The sequence below is a fragment of the Amblyomma maculatum genome, chromosome 6, assembly GCF_055883805.1.
Source record: "Amblyomma maculatum isolate TAMU_Amacu chromosome 6, ASM5588380v1, whole genome shotgun sequence".
NCBI lineage: Eukaryota > Metazoa > Arthropoda > Arachnida > Ixodida > Ixodidae > Amblyomma > Amblyomma maculatum.
The window spans coordinates 140,959,814-140,977,386 of NC_139349.1; the positions used below are offsets into that span (position 1 = coordinate 140,959,814).

Below are 17,573 nucleotides of genomic sequence, written 5' to 3' on the forward strand. Positions count from 1 at the left end.
TCTCGGATCATCACCCAAGCCGCAGGCCTAGACCTGAATGCCACGAGAGGTGGCATCATCTCCCCGAACTCCAGCCAGCAATCAATTTTAGTCGCTATGATGGACATGCACCGGCAGACCCTACAAATACGCGGCCATCCAAGCCGTAAATTTTGGAACTAATAAGATCGAAGCTAAATCCTGTATCGCCATGCCGTAAGACGGGGGCAATGAAGTCGTCCACGATGTACCACTCGAGATCTCAACGGAAGAACTTAAAGAAATGGTAGAGTGGAGTGGAACCAACCAGCAAATCTCAGGAATAAGAAGGCTCGGGTTGGAAGCCAAGACCATCCTGATCCTATTTGAAGATTGGTACGTGCTGAAATGGCTCAACTTTCAAGGCATCAACATGAGGTGCTACCTATACAAGAAAAAATACGAAGTATGCACAACGTGAGGAAGACTAGGACATAGAGCCGATGTCTGTCTGGACCCGACTAACGAAAAGTGTCGCGGCTGCGGCTTATAAAATCGAGGAAAAGACCACAAATGTGAACCCAAGTGCCAAACTTGCGGCAAGGAGCACGTCCTGGGCGACGACAACTGCCGCGAAATCTACAGAATTCCATACCTGTCTAAAAAGATGTGGGACCAGAAACTAGAGCAACAGCAACAACAATCACCTCAAGATGGCAAGGGAGCCCCCTTCACCCCTTGGTACGGGAACCCCGCGGACGGAGTCATGGAGAAACGGGGATCCGGTCGAGATCAAGATCGAGTTCGCGATCTGGGATGAGCTCACAGTCCCGGGACGCGAGCCAGGGACGAGGAACCGGCCTACCACCCAGAGACCCCAAGCACCCGTGGTGCCAACAGAATACGTCAGAAAATAAAACGGTAATTCTCGCTAGTGAAACTTCCCAGGCTGAGAAAAAAGAAATTGAAAACCTTAGAGGAGAGAACGAAGAACTCGGGGACATGGTCAGTAAAATGAATCGCGAGATTCAGGACATCAAATCTAAAATCATCGAAAAACTCGCGGTGAAAAATCTACCGGTACCTCAGTCCAACCCAAACGAAGGACTAAAAACCATCAACCTACCTTCACTCAATTCTAAATCAGAGGAATCAGAATGAATGAACTTATAAATCACAAGGTCACCACCCCAAAAGCGCAAAGGGGGAGAGACCGATCCTTTGATGGCTCTAAACAGGATATTTGAACAGCGGATTGAAAAATTTGATAAACAATTCGAGACCACGAACACGCTCATCCACCAGATTATAGGGGCGCAAAGAAAGATGCAGAGGCAGATACAAAATCTCACCAAGCAAACGCAAGAGGCATCCGTGGCCTTCTCTGAATCCAGCAACAGAATCACAAAATTAAAAGAAAAAGCATTTTGTAATCATGTACAAAAGTCTTAATCAAAAAAAGGTTTGCTGTGGCTCAACTTGGTTAGGCCCGGGAAATTGCGAAAGCAATTTATCCTGCTTATACGTAGACCAACCAGTTCAGCTAAACATTCAAGCTACGCCAGTTGAGCCAGGCGTAGCCAGGTGGTTCTTCTGTTTCTTCAGCACGGCGCCACCGCTTGACTGCAGCAGATCGTTCCAGCCTCGCCTTATACGTATCATCCGACACACCGTAGGCCTGCGCCCCGACTACTGCGAGGAGCCGAGCGACAGCCCCATTTATCCTCCTTGCATGACGTCACAAACAGCGAGCGCCCTCTCTCGGCTGCGACACAGCGCCGTGTATGGACTCGCCGCCACCATTCGATGGCGCAAGCTGGGGCCCCGTCTCTCGGTCTGGCATGACGTCACACGGTCACGTGAAAATGGCGTGACGTCACCGCTGCGGCTCTCCCCGAACACTGGGCATACGACGAGCGTCTGCAAAATTACGGGGAAATCATCGACCATTATAAATTGGGGCGTAGACTGGTACCCCCGCCAGATGTTAGACTAAATAATAGAGAAGCTGTCGCGTGGAGGCGGCTGCAAAGTAATACGTTCATGAACCCGGTCTGGGCGTTTCACGCGCTACCAGACGTTAGGGACAATGATCTCTGCAAACACTGTGGGGCGAGTGGGACCCTCGACCACATAATTTGGGAGTGCCCACAATCTCCAGGGATAGGGCAAAATATTACAAGTAGAGAAGCCTTGGATACCCTGCTGCGAAGCGCGGGCCCTGCGATCCAGCACCGCACCGTCCATCTGGCGGAAGAGGCCGCACGAAGCCAAGGGCTACCTGCCAGCCTCTAATCCGCGGGCGCACGACTCCTCGTTTCCGATGGAGTTAAAAGTTGTACAACCAACCAACCTGTAAGCACTCACCGCCACCATCCGATGGCGCGAGCGTGGGCTCCGTCTCTCGGTGTGGCGTGACGTCACACGGTCACGTGAAAGGTCATGTATGGAGGCGCCACGACACGCCAAAGGCTCGAAGTGCTAGCAGTATTGCTTTCGCAATAAATGACTTCACAATCTGGCAGTGGAACTGCCGGGGATACCAGAGAAAGCGAGCGCTATTGCAGCAACATATAGACGAAACAACAGAGAATCCCATAGCTATTATGATACAAGACACCGGTAAAGCCCGCACAAATTATTAGGCTACCAAGGCTTCAGCAGCGACAGAGGAGACAAATCTGGAATCACAACCTTCGTAAAACGAAACATAGCCGCCACCAATCACGAAATCGCGTCTAGTGGCATAAACATTACAGCTGTCAAACATTTACAGCTTATATTTTTTTTTTATATGGAATATCCTCAGACACCTGCTAGACCCGGACAAATCAAAGATGCAGGCAAATATAAACCAAATCAAAGTTAAGCATGCCTTTGAGGGATCAGAGAACCAGCTAATGAACAAATTAATCGAGACATATATTGGCCGAGCAGAGACCGAGACGTTACAAACATACACGGGACAACCCAACCTAGACTTAGACGCTCCCATCACGAAGGCTGATGTCCAAGCTGAAATAATGGGGCTTAAAACGAGATCGGCTCCAGGCCCCGACGGGATCACAAACACGATCCTTAGATACCTAGATGATGAATCAATCACGCCCTTAATGGAATACATGAATAAGGTGTGGAAGGACGGAAAACTACCACAAGCGTGGAGAAGAGCGAACGTATAGTCCTCATACCCAAACCAGGCAAACCACCGAAATGAGCAAACTTGAGATCCATCTCGCTAACCTCGTGCGTAGGAAAGCTGATGGAGAACGTAATACAAACGAAACTCACTAGATACATGGAAGAGAACATCTGGCCACATGAAATAGTGGTCTTCAGGCCCGGCCTAAACACACAAGACGTGATGCTCAGGCTTAGATACTACATCATAAATCAGGACTCTTCAGACACAAAGACTATTCTCGGTCTGGACCTGAGCAAAGCATTCGATAATGTCAAATATAAGGCAATACTCGAGGGACTCCAAGAGATTGAGGTCGGCGAAAAAACACACCATTACATCAGACTTCCTCTCGGACAGGGAGACAACCATGAGTTTTCAGAACCTCAAATCCCTTACAGTCACACTAGGAAGCGAGGGAACACCCCAAATCTCTGTCCTGTCCCCTTTTCTTTTTAACGCAGCAATAAGGGGTTACCCCCATTACTAAACCAGATACGGGACCTAAAATTCAGCATGTACGCGGATGATCTAAAACTCTGGATAAATAAGGGCAGTGACGCAAAGATAGAGAGTATACTACAAACCGCCGCGGACAAGGTAGTAAAGTAAGCTGCCGAAAGAGGCCTATCCTGCTCACTGCAAAAATCGGAGCTCTTCATATGCAACCCTAAAAATAAGAAGGATAAAGCAGACAAAGTTAAATGTAGGAAACTCCTTGGTACCTGAGATAGCTCCTTGAGATTACACAACGCTGTACGCTATTACGCCAGCTATCCCGACCAGCTGTGCTTCTGACGTCGCTAATTTCCTTCTTCACGACGTCATCCTGTTTCATATTGCTCCCCGTAAACTGCTAAAGGATGGAGGCCCCTGCTTCATTTCGAAAGTTTTTGACGATTTGCTCAGCTCATGTTGTACCCGCCACAATTTCACGACGGCCTATCATCACCAAACTAATGGCCTTATTGAGTGCCCTAATGGGACGCTTGCGCACATGCTCCCCATGTACGTTTCTGGCCGCAACCGTGACTGGGACGTCAAGTTACCATTCGTCACATCTGCATACAATTCGTCCTGTCAAGATATAACCCACCTACTCACCTTTTTATCTCCTTTTTGGTCGCGACCCTCTGCTCCCTCTCGACAGCTTGCTGCCTGCTGACGACTATGCCAACAGTTATTCTTCCGATGCCATTTTACGCACCGACGCCACCAGAAACAGTGCTCTGGATCACCTCAGAGCTCCCCATACGGACAAAAACACCGTTACGATCATCACCTTCGAGATGTACGCTATCAGCCTGGCTCCCTCGTCCACCGCTGGCTGCCGGCCCGCCGTGTGGGCCTGTGCAAGAAACGCATGCCATGTTACGTGGTCCCCTACCGCGTCTTGGTTCACCTTAGTGGCGTTACCTACAAGATCACGCCCGCGTCCCTCATTCCAGACTCCACTGCACCACCTACTGAAACTGCTCACGTCGCTCATCTTAAGCCCCACTATTCCCGCTCCTCGGTTTAGCAATGACCTGGACCGTGCTTTCCCCCCGGGGGTGTAGTATTACGATATGTACCCGATATGTTGGAGGACGAACAGGATGTTTTGAGAGACAGACGAACGACGACGACACTGAAGCTGTTGTGCTGGCGTGCTCTGGTGTTTCGGAGGTGCTCCTGATGTTGAACTGAGGCTCTTACCGCTCGGGAATGCCTCCGATCTCTAGTAGTCAGGACAATAATGAGACTGGCAGCAGGGAAAAGCAGTCAGACGTTTCCTCAGTGACGAAAGACGAAGGTTAAGAAACTATGAAAAGGGGAAATCAGCTGTAGAGGATCAGTAACTGCAGATTAATTAAAGGATGGGGAATATCGCGCTAGGAAAACTGCGCACCTTGTACACGCAGTGCCTGGTGTCATCGACGGTACCAGAAACATGGAAGAACACAAACCTTATCTTAATTCATAAAGGGGACGCTAAGGACCTGAAAATTTAGAGCAGTCAGCTTATTGTGTTACGTATCCCGGCCAACAAACTGGATTCAAAGGGAAAGAAAGCGTAGCAGGGAGTGGCAGAAACTTAAATAGGCAGATGAGGTTAAGAAGTTCGCAAGGGTGAGGTGGATGCAGCTAGCACAGGACCATGTTAACTGGAAGAATATGAGGAGGCCTTCGTCCTGCAGTGAATATAGTCAGGGTGATGGTGTTGATGATGATCTATATTGAGTTTATCGTGAACCCCTCCAGGTCTATTTTTTGCCCTTAAATTTCCCGACTTGCGCTGCCTCGTAGAAGCTACCTTTTTCAGTTTAGCTTGTGAGTAATTGTTCCTAATACTTGTACTCAATTCTTTATGCTTTCTGCATTGATCAAATATCAATTTCTTTTCATTCAAAACATGTAGATAAATGATGACTGGACGATTAGTGTCTTCCCTTCTAAGCCTGTGATACGGCCGATAGAATTGCACTGCACATTCAACTTATCTCAACATTACTTTGGTTATTAACTTTCCTTTGACCAGAACAGCAGCTTGGGTTTGCTGGTTACTATCTTCAGATAACAGCGCAATAAACATGGACGGGGCACAAGAGCAAGAGCACACAACTAACGCGGAGCAGTGGTTCTGTTACATTGGGAATGCTAGTTATGCCATTAATAACTGTATTTGATTGTCCGTTTAGGTCCTCCAGATCTGTTAACTTTTTGTCTGGAAGCCAATGAAGTGTTCTAATAATTTAAAGAGCATTTCAACCTGCTCATCACGAGCAGGAAAAGCTTCTAGGCGTTTTTTTAATTTAGCTAACATGTGTTGGAGGTTGCTTATCATTTTTTTCAGCGTTAGTTTCATTTTTTCATTTCATTTCAGAAATGTCATCACAGAAACCAGTTTGATATTAAAAAAACTGTTTAACAGCACTTTCTGAGCTGGACCAAGGTTTACTTGAATGTACCCACAGAGAAGCAACTTTAAACATGAACACATTCATATGCCAGGTCGAGACAATTCTGTGAGAACGGCATAACAATAATGCTGCGATAATGGCTGCGCAGTCAACTAGCGTGCGAACTGACCAGCAGGATGCAGTGTTCTGGTTGGCGACTGCACCGCCGTGCCCACGAAAGACGAAGTCCTGAGATGCGTCCTTTAAGGTGGTTCAGACGAAAGGACCGGAGCGCGGACGGTCCGCGCGTGTCAGCACGAATCTGGTGCCACGTGAACACGTGTCCGCATGTCCATACGGCCGTTGAGCATTCACACGAAGCGAGCGGACCATCCGCGTGTACCTTCCTCCCCAGCGCTGTTCGCGCGCTGCCGAAAACCTTTCTTCCGAGAGTTTCAACATGGACGCCGAGCGAAACCATCGTCTCGCTGCTCTGGCTGTTCTACGTGAAGTGTGCGAGGACGCGAGGAAGCGAAAAAGTGTTAATGTATTGCAAGCATTCTTTATTGCAAGCATCTTCAATATTCCATATCGGTGGGCAGCTCTCTACGAGCGCTAAAAACGGGACTATCACTGCATCACTGAGCGATTTTTTTCGCTCCTTCACCCACAATCAGCTCTAAAAACCGAGTAAAGCTACAGTTCTGGCACACCCACAAGCACAAACACAAAAAACGATGCACTGTTGCGAACACAGAGCGAACGATGCAACTCTGGCACACCCACAAGCACAAACACAAAAACGATGCACTGCTGCGAACATAGAGAGAACGACACAACTATGGCACACCCACAAGCACAAACACACAAAACTCACTGCGGCGAACACAAAGCGAACGACACAACTCTGGCACACCCGCAAGCACAAACACAAAAACGATGCACTGCTGCGAACATAGAGAGAACGACACAACTATGGCACACCCAGAAGCACAAACACACAAAACTCACTGCGGCGAACACAAAGCGAACGATACAACTCTGGCGCACCCGCAAGCACAAACACAAAAACGATGCACTGCTGCGAACATAGAGAGAACGACACAACTATGGCACACCCACAAGCACAAACACACAATACTCACTGCGGCGAACACAAAGCGAACGATACAACTCTGGCACACCCGCAAGCACAAACACAAAAACGATGCACTGCTGCGAACATAGAGAGAACGACACAACTATGGCACACCCACAAGCACAAACACACAAAACTCACTGCGGCGAACACAAAGCGAACGATACAACTCTGGCACACCCGCAAGCACAAACACAAAAACGATGCACTGCTGCGAACATAGAGAGAACGACACAACTATGGCACACCCACAAGCACAAACACACAAAACTCACTGCGGCGAACACAAAGCGAACGATACAACTCTGGCACACCCGCAAGCACAAACACAAAAACGATGCACTGCTGCGAACATAGAGAGAACGACACAACTGTGGCACACCCACAAGCACAAACACACAAAACTCACTGCGGCGAACACAAAGCGAACGATACAACTCTGGCACACCCGCAAGCACAAACACAAAAACTATGCACTGCTGCGAACATAGAGAGAACGACACAACTATGGCACACCCACAAGCACAAACACACAAAACTCACTGCGGCGAACACAAAGCGAACGATACAACTCTGGCACACCCGCAAGCACAAACACAAAAACGATGCACTGCTGCAAACACAGAGCGAACGATGCAACTTTGGCACACCCACATGCACAAACAAAGAAAACGATGCACTGCTGCGAACACAGAGCGAAGCAGCGCATGCACAAAAAACAATACCACACTCGAACTGAATACTAGACGAAAAGCACGGGCGTAGCAACGCGGAGGTAGCAACGATAAAGCAAAAAGAGCAAAAACAATCTCGGTCCGCGGCAGACGCTCGGCTCCCGCGGACTGAAAAGGGCGCTTGGCATATTCAGTCCGCTCCGCGATCCGGGGCCCCGGACGGCCACACCACTCTCGCCGTCGCTCAGAGCAGTGACGTCGGCGTCACGTGGGGCGCGGGTAGCGCTGACGCACATGGACCATCCGCGCTCCGGTCCTCCCGTCTGAACTCACCTTTACAGTGATGCGGTCAGGTGACGTCAGACCAAGGGTGCCAGGTGCCTGTGCTAGCAGAGCCATGTTATCAATTCCCATGTTCAAATCTCCTGTGCGGAGTAATCAGGGCGAAGGTGGCAGGTGCCGATCATGCCGTCAGTTCAAACTCGTGTAGTCGATTGATGCCGTCGATGCGGTCAGCGGCACAATGCAGAGAAGAGTTCTCGTACGTCAGCCGCGCACGGCCATGCCCCGGCGAGGACTGTACCCCGGTATGCTCAGCCGCCTCGGGCAACGTCTATTCAGCGCGTACTCCTCAGACGGGAAGTATATAACGGCTGTATCGTATCGTTACTCAACTATAGGATAGAAAGAGGGTGCGGAGGCTAACGGAAAAAAAGCAACTTAAACAGAGGACGACGCAGAGTGCTGTGGAACGAAAACTGGTAGGTGTAACGTTAAGAGGTAGGGAGCGTGCAGAGTGAGTCTGAGGAATAACTGGGCGTTTTGACATTCTATTCGAAATCAAGAAGAGGAAAATCGCATGCGCAAGACACGTGGTGCGAAGAGAGGGTAACCGATTGTCGCCATGGTAAGCAAATTGGATTTCAAGGGAAGAAACGCGTAGCAGGGGGTGGCAGAAAGTTAGGTTGGTGAATGAGATTAGGAGGGTTCCGGGAATCAAAGGGGTGCAGCTGGCACAGGAGTGATGTGGCAGATCCCTTCGTCCTAACGTCTAAATGTTTTTAAGTCACGTTTAAAAGTTCAACGCGCAAATTCTACGGCTCCTTTATATGCAGGTCGTTCAGCTGCAGAGAAGGCGGGCCTGCCGACACCCAACGTGACGTCCACCTTCTTGGGAGACGGCTCGGTGCTTGTGTCGTGGGGCTGCGGCGAGGACTGCACCATGGCGTCCTCAGCCCCCTCGGACAACGAGAGCGGCAGCGACGAAAACCGGCTCTACCGGGTGTCCTGGGCGTCGGAGGTCTCCGAGGGCTACGGCGATGTCCATCAAGCGGAGACCACCTCTGGAACCGAGTTCACGTTGCGGGGCCTCCTCCCTTCCACTACGTATGCGGTGGAAGTGCGCTTCCTCGGTTCATACGGCAGCGAGGACGCGCCACATGTGTGGACACTGAGTATAGAGACGCCACCTGCCGCCGCAACGAAGATTGAGGACGTTGTCCAGGGAACGCTTCAGGAAGAAATGCATTCGCTGCCGATGAGTGGTGAACGCGGCTTTATAGTGGAAGGTTCTGGGAAATAGGATGTCAACTTTCGGTGCCTACCCTGAAGAGATTTGGGACGCCTGTTGACATTTTGTGGCGTATTGTGTATGATTGGTGAATTATGAATTGTCTGACGTTTCCATAAAGTTTATTTAGTCAGATATGGGTTCTTGGTCTATGGTAACGCCACCGTTTGCTTGCCGCGATGTGATTGGCCACACCAGTCTTTTGCATGTGAGCTCATTCCTGCCCATCTGCAAAAAAGGACCACATAAGGGCTTCTGCCGAGTGAGGCAGGCTTATGGTTGTCCGATGGCAGAACGAATCACTGCCCCATCGGCGCAACTATTTGGACCATAACCCCTTTATCAAGCATTTCATCCTATAATAGCGGATAGTTACCTAGCAATTGCTGTTAACACAACTCGCTGACGGCTAAAATGCAACTGTGCCCTTTCAGCGAACAGTAGAAAAATGATTACCACGTCATATATCCCTTGTTTTCGTTTTTAATTGCTTCCGTGCAGAGTTTATTATTTTCCGCTTTTACATTTCACATGAGCTGAGAGTCTGTCCCAAGTTTAAACAAAAAAAAAGGAGAAATGCAAGGTGCCCATATACTCTATGATATCATTGTACGGTAAAGACCGCCAGGTGATCGAAAGCCCTACTCGACCACTTCCTTCATAGCCCGAGTCAGCTTAAAGGGGCCCACAAACACCTCGCGAGCATTGCTCGCAAACTATCTCTGTCGCTAGGTCATGCTGCGATACACATCTGAACGTAATAAAACATGTCTACGCGCAGCACAGGTCCCGCAATCCTATTCGAAAGTTGGCGCTCTCTTTCCTTCGACTTTTGCGGTCCCCCTTCTCCTCTGTGCAACGCGTCTACGTACATGCGTTTTTGAATGACTATTCGTCTGCTTCTTTGCGACGCCACGCATCCATAAAACTACCATTCATGCCAAAATAATTGTAATACGCTTAACTTTTAGTTCTCAAGAAAGAAAATTAGAATGTTTTGTAGACAGAAACGTTTTTTTAAAGCTTTTTTCCTTGCACTTCCGGTGTCACGCGGGCACCGCGGCAATCACGGTAACCACGGCGCGGTCGCGCGCGACGACTGACCTCGTTTCAGTTCCCGGGGCGCTTTCCGCCGGTGTATGCTCTCGTTTCTTGTGTCTCCCATGCGAAATGGACTTCGAAATCGGCTTACCGGTCTCCAGCATTAGGTCGGCGCCTTAAATGCCGTGCCCCAGTGCACCGCGCCGTACGTAGTGCAGCAAAATTTCGTAGGCAACCGCTCTGTTCCCGTGTCCACCAAACCAAAATACGCACCTCGGATCGAGTCAAGGAGACCACATACGCTGGTAAGTAATGTGTTTACTAGCCTGAATATAGCGCACAGATAAATGACGGTTTCACTGATGCAATGATAGTCATTGTTGTGATGTATCAATACTATGGTGGCTTTTAAAATCCTACCGCTTCAACTGCTGACTTGATTGCATCAAACTTGTTGTGTCACGTAGTAAGTTTGTAGCGTATGAACTTTTGTCTTATAGTAAATTAGCTAAGACAACTGTACCTACCTGGCTCGACCGTGCGCGATGCGCGAACCCGTGGTATCATGTGCCGGCGTTGGCAACTTTCGGCCCCCGATATTGGCGCAGATTGCGGGTTCGCACTGTACGCAGCAGCAACGAATTAAGCACACTTACCTAACTTACTGCGAGCAAATAAAAGTTACCGCAATATCAAAGCTCCGTGTGCAGCTTCACCCCAAACTACTGAGCGGTTAGGCCGGAGAGATACAAGACGCCGCGGTAAACACGTATTGGCATTCGCATGCTGTTTTCAAGGTTTCACATGACGTGCAGTGATGAGGAGGCACCGAATGAACAAAGAAAACAACTTTATTTCGAGAGAAGGCCTACAGCATTTCTCTATATATGTCCTAGAGCATATTCCATTGTCCTGAGGCAGTATAAAAAATTGACGTTATTAAAAAAAAAAACTCCGCAGCGAAGCGTTGTACGTTCTTAGTCGCTCAGCAGTATAAATTACCGCTAAGAACACAGTATTATATCGCGCACATAATATTAATAAGCGCATATTACACTGTTGTCTTGTAAACTGTGGACCTTAACGGATGCGGAACAGCGAGCCTGTGAAAAGAGAGATGTGACATGGTCACTTGTGAAGTCGGCTCACTTTAATTACTTCCATTTAATTCCAGCTTGACCTCAAGAAGCTGAACAACTCTGATCGGCATAATTATTCGCTATCTAACTTTACATACACAATGAACCCACAGTTACTCTGTCTTTCCTACTTTTTGTTTCAAGCGGCAGCTTTGATGCAATACTTGAAGGGCCTGCGAGCGGTCGCACACCATATGTGAAGTTGCCGCGATAAGCAAACAGCAACATGTTTTGTGTGCACGTTTTCTTGGCCGCAGCCAGAAGCGAAACACGTAGACATGGGTACAAGACTGCACTCACTACGACAAAAAAAGTCATATGAAACTGCGCTCCAGTTATTGTTAGTCGCAGCAAACATATTGAAACAATTATTTTCGCTCCAGCGGCCAATTCTGTGCCTCGCTGATGCCAGTCTGTTGAGCATTTGGGTTAAGTATACTGACAGTTGTGCTGTTCAATTGAATAGTCATGATGAAGCACAAATCTGTGCCTGTGTGCAGCAATTAGTTCTTCTTTTGACGGCCTTTCATACGCATCAGTCATAAGGTGGCGCTCTGAAGCTATGCTTGCAGCTGTGTCTCTGTGTGAAGAGCCCTGAGACCGTTTCTCCGCATCCTGGAGGAGCCTCTGGACGTACGCTGTGTGAAATAGTCATCGTGATTACAACAGTTCACTTAGTTTTTTGTGTAATAATATAAGTAAAACAAAGTTTTAACTTACAAAAAGTATGCTCCATTTTCACTGGAGCGGCACTGAAATGTCCTTTTCTTGATTTTGCCATTTTCACTTTCCAGCCGTCCTCTCCTTTCTTTTTCTGTGCCTGGAGCTTAGAAGAATTTTCATTGAAATAAATAACAGCCAGATGTGACCTAAAGAGAGGGTAAATATGAATGAATTTCTCATACTTTGGAAAAAAATGTGTTTCTTGTTGCCTAAAAGCAAAATTATGCCAAGTAGAGGCTACTATAAGAAACCATTATGTATTATATTCACATCACTGCAGCAGAGATTGCTTCTGTTTTAGCTTCTATATCCAGCGCCTTTATATCAAATTAAGAATGTGATGCAATGATCTTCAAGCAGCAAAATGATTGTATGACATGGGCTATACAACTTCATATCGTGGATCACCCGTGTTCTCCCTGCTGTTGTATTCTAGCGATCATCATTAGTCCAAGTGATCAAGTGAACCTTGAGCATTCTTTCAATTTCAATACATTAGCTTCGGGACATTCGAGATGGTTCTAGAGGGGTCGGAAACTTACGCTTATAGCTTCCAGTTTTTTAAAAACTACCTTTGTCTTGGGACTGCACTAAGATAAGGAGCACAAAAGAGAGACGAGGTGTTTTTCCAGCCAGCCCTTCAAGCTTGCCCTCAACTTTGTGTCATTGCAGTGTTTCAGCTCATGTCTTTTCTGTCTGTATGTATTCCTGGTGCACTGTTCTTTATCTCATCCCATCTGCCTATTCTAATATAACAGCAATGACTTTCAATGAGGACCCTTGGTGGCCTGTGCAGTACGTCTATAGCCTCCTGTCTGACTTTTTCCATGGAAGGGGATTACATAATGGCTAGTGCTACCATTCTACCAAATATGTTTTTACCATATTATATGAAGCATCCTTGAATGTCAGAAGTGTGCACTGCAGTCTCCTCCAAATGTATGATAACTACCTTTGACATGGAAGTGTTCCAAGTTTCGAAAAGAAAGACACAAGATAAGTTCAGCTAATTTTACAGCAGTGTATTTACTATCAGGATGGAAGGATTGTGGCAGCTGGCTCATAAGGTGCATTGAGTGCCTACTTTATGCAGAAGTTAGGATTGAGTTACATGGTGGGCACTTTTTTTTTTGGCAGATGTCAGGGTCGACTCATGTGAATCGCAATTGTAAGGTCTCATTTTACCTGGCCTGATAACATGACAGCAGATCAAGCACTGCACTAAGGAGACTGAAGTCAAGCCCAACTTCCATAAAATGAAAGCGCCAAATGCGTCCAGTAACACAGCAGCTTCCCCCTCCTCACATAAAAAAAAAACAAAAAAAAACCCTTTGAACTCTTTTTCTCTAAACCTCAGCACTAGACCATGAGAAAGACCGTTTTGAGGTGCTTGAAATTGGTCACAAAGCCATTTTTCAGCCCTCCAGGGCTATTCCATAGCACGAACTAAAAGCGATCTGCTTAGTTGCAAGTTCCAATGGGCTGCTTAGCAAGTTGAAAAATCAAAAGAAGCAAAAGGAAATGGAGCAAATTATGTGAACTTCTGTTTTTCTTTTTCGCACTGTGTCTCTATGGTCTCTGTTCCTTTTATAATGACAATATTATGTACATACATTAAAAGCTTCATGCAAGGACTTATTGTTTGCACATGCCATGCAGAAAAGTTGGACTACATAGTCACGTTAGAGTGAAAAATAATGTCTTAGTTTTCTCCTTCATTCAACAAACCTTACTTGCATCCCACCATCCGAGTATGCAATTGATTTCGGAGCAAACTTGATGACAAAGTTGTGAAAAGATTCAAGGGAAGATGTTTGGGCTTTGGGAGACAGTTGTCGAGTGTCAATCAAAAACCGGGAGTTCTTCTGAATGGAGTTCGGCTTCTTGAAAGCACATGAATCTGTTAAAAATATCTACATGAAAAAATATATATATTTGGCTAATGAGTTGCAGTGTTGGTGTGTGTCCTAGTCAATCGTAGATGCTGAACATGCTTACAGCTGCTGCATTGCAGCTGAAAACAGTTTTAGCATCATATTCTTTAAAAGACCCCAGGTCTTGTACTACTATATTACGGTGAAAAGAAATCTAAGAGATGTTGTCGAGCAAACATGCTACACTTTGTCTTTAAAATTGTCAGTATAGGACAGTATCGAAAATCCCATTGTATTTGTGTTTCATACTAGCATGTATAACCAAGCTGCCTCAGTATTATGATATCTTGCAGTCTCAGCACTCACATTTATATTATTTTGTTTCTTCACTTTATTAGGGGTTTCTTTCTCGGCTATGTCATATGTGAACTTGCTGTTATGTGCGGATGTGTACAAAGTTTTTTCCGTGAAGTTCTATTTGTATTACCTATCTCTGAAATTTATCATTGGTTGACAAATGCCACAAGTGTGAGCCGTGCGCCTTCCAAACAACATGAAAGTGAAAACTTAAAAAAAACCTATACAAAACAGATCACCTCTTCTCATCCTTTGCCTGTTATCAAGGAGCTAATGCTGGCATTTGCTGTATGGTCTATCATGGCCATCCCGCTTATCGCATATGTGGTTCAACAGGCTGCACTACATGCTGATCAGGTCACCATTACCCTGGCCCAGGGCAGCAACATAGACTTGTGATTGTCTGGATCCATGGTTCTATTGCTTCACAGCCCTTTGACCTGCTCACGGCTTCCAACTTCTTAAATGCAGTATAGAATAATGTTATTATCATGTATTCGCCCTAATTATTAAAGCAAGCAACTGCATGCATCTTTAGTAATGCGCCAAGCATCAAAGTAGTGCTGTATGGGCGATTTGCTGCTCTTGCAATATGTGCGGATAGCTGGGTGGCGGTCTGTAGATAGATGAAATTAAAAACTCATTACATATTAATATATGTCAGCAAATGTATCTCTTCCCCAATAGTTTGCAATGATGAAACATTTTGTAATTCAATTGTTTGTATTATATAATGATTAATTTGATTCTTTTTATGTATAGACATGCAAGCACCACTTGCCAAGGGCACTTTTGGTAAGGCTGAAAATAATTTCTCCTAATAATATGCAGAAATTGTCGCCTTTTGTTAAAGACTGCACTGAGACTCGTTAAGATGAGGCCAGGCACCATGCTCGCACTATTGGGCACTGCAGCTGACCTCACACAGTTAATATTGTTACGAAGCGGCAAGCCGATGAAGACAGGAGACAGAACATAACCGATGACGGTGGTAGATGACGTTTAATGAAAATGTTGCCGGGCCTAGCGCGAGCGCTCCTGTCCGCGCCACTGCCCGCTTCTTCTTCCTTGATGTCGTCCGTAACATATGACCCGGGGCCACCGAGCGATCGTCCCGATCGTGGACGAGGAAATGCACGATGTTGATGTTTCCATGGCATGATAATGGGCGTGTCTAGATGCTTGAAAAAGAAGAGGAAGAAGGAAGAATAGACTGGCTTGCCGGCACGATGATTCGCGATGAACCTTGGCAGGACACTCTCGGGCCACACGTTGCCACGATTCGATGGCGGAGGCTAAGGCACGCACCGCATGGCATAGGCAGGGGAGAATGTCTTGAAGTGTAGCGGTGTCTTTGGTCGTAGGGTCCTTGGTCCGCACATCAGGTCAGTGGGGTCACATTAGGTGATTCGGGTCTCCTTGTGTCTTGTGGTCATGTGTGGTGTCTTGGGGTAGTCTCTCCTTCGTCGTGTCTTGTGGCCGGGCCGGGGGGGACGGGGCGGAGGAACGGCAAGGTCTTGCTGGGTCCGGCAGGCCGGGGAACAGCCATGCAGTGCCTCCTAACCTTTCGCCGATGGCACAAGAAGTCGCAGGGCGCTGATGCTCAGGACCAGGATGGGGGGGGGGGTGATGATGAAGAACCCAGCACCTCCACCAAATGTTACGAAGCGGCAAGCCGATGAAGACAGGAGACAGAACATGACCGATGACGATGGTAGATGACGTTTAATGAAAATGTTGCCGGGCCTAGCGCGAGCGCTCCTGTCCGCGCCACTGCCCGCTTCTTCTTCCTTGATGTCGTCCGTAACAATATGAATTGCAGTTTGTCAATTTTCGTATCGCAGCATTGCCTTACCTCTCCAATTCTTACCTGTTCCCATTGTAGAATATGGTCAGTATGTATGATAACAACGTTGTACGTGCAGTACTTGGCGCTGTAGCCCGGAGAGTCGCAACGCCCATCTCCTGCGAGGTCCACTTCCATTCCATCCAGCTGGCTGATGATCTGCACCCGCTGTTCCTGGAAAAGCTGGGACAAAAATAAATGTGCATTTGTGAGCCACTTGTAACATTGGGCCGAACTGTGTCACTCGATCGTTGCACTACTGCATGCGCGCGCTGTTTTTTTCTTTTTTTTATTACGCAAGCTTACCATAAGGCATATTATAAGAACCCGTGCAAATTATTTTCGGTTAGGAACCGGAGAAGGCTCCTGCTCTTATTGCTGTCGGTGAGCCATTTGGAGAAGTCCTCTCCCCTTGTCGCGGTTTATCTCTCCCCTCCCTTTCTGCAGGAAAAGTCTAGTTATGTATAACTCCTGTCAATGCTCCTGTCAAAACCAACTCTTAAACACCCGATCGGCAGCTGATCGCTTAGGGATAAAGAGGCACAACTTTGAGCGAATAAGCCAGTTCACGCGAGTGATAACGTTTCATTCGACCCCCCCCCCCCCCCCTCCTGCTGAAGGGTAAAGCCTCTTGGCACTTTTTTTTCTGTTTCCATCTCTTCATTCCTGACGGTGCCCCTCCTTTCTTCTCTTTCTGCTTATCAACACCTATCTCGGTTTTCACGTGTTTCTAATTCCTGGCCGCCTCGGTTAGTGAACTTGGACGCGGCTCCATCCGCGCGACATTTCAGGGTGCGCTCTGTACAAACACCACACGGCGTAAAAAAAGAAAAAAAAGGGCTACAGGGCGGGAGTCATGCTGCGATAATAATCGGGCACCGAACAGAGTTTCTTTACTTCCTGTCGGCGCGCACGTTCGCCGTTGCAGTCAGCTGACGCCGAACTGCGGCTGACAATTGCTACACCACAGCGCACAACTTCGCAGTCCCTTCTCCTCATCCCCTTCCTTTTTTTTTTCTTTACAATCGATCGTTATCATTCACGAAGGGGCATCGTATAGTCAAAAGCAAGAGGAGCCTAAGCACGAAGGTTTCAAGGTTCGGGCAAGGTGCACGAGAGAGTTTTCCTCCGCAACGCCCGGAAGACCGCTCTCTGCGATCTAGATTCTGAATTTCTAAACTTTCGCTAAC

At 47.4% G+C, this 17,573-nt stretch overlaps 1 protein-coding gene across 1 annotated transcript in view; it reads left to right on the forward strand.

The window, feature by feature from the left end:
* LOC146186900 (uncharacterized) overlaps positions 1-9,488 on the forward strand; it is a 57,846-nt gene extending 48,358 nt beyond the window's left edge. Inside the window, exon 7 of the mRNA XM_084605743.1 lies at positions 8,949-9,488. Coding sequence (XP_084461869.1) covers positions 8,949-9,415 — 467 coding nt within the window. The 3' untranslated portion in view covers positions 9,416-9,488. The remainder of the gene's footprint in view (positions 1-8,948) is intronic.
* Positions 9,489-17,573: the final 8,085 nt, after the last annotated feature.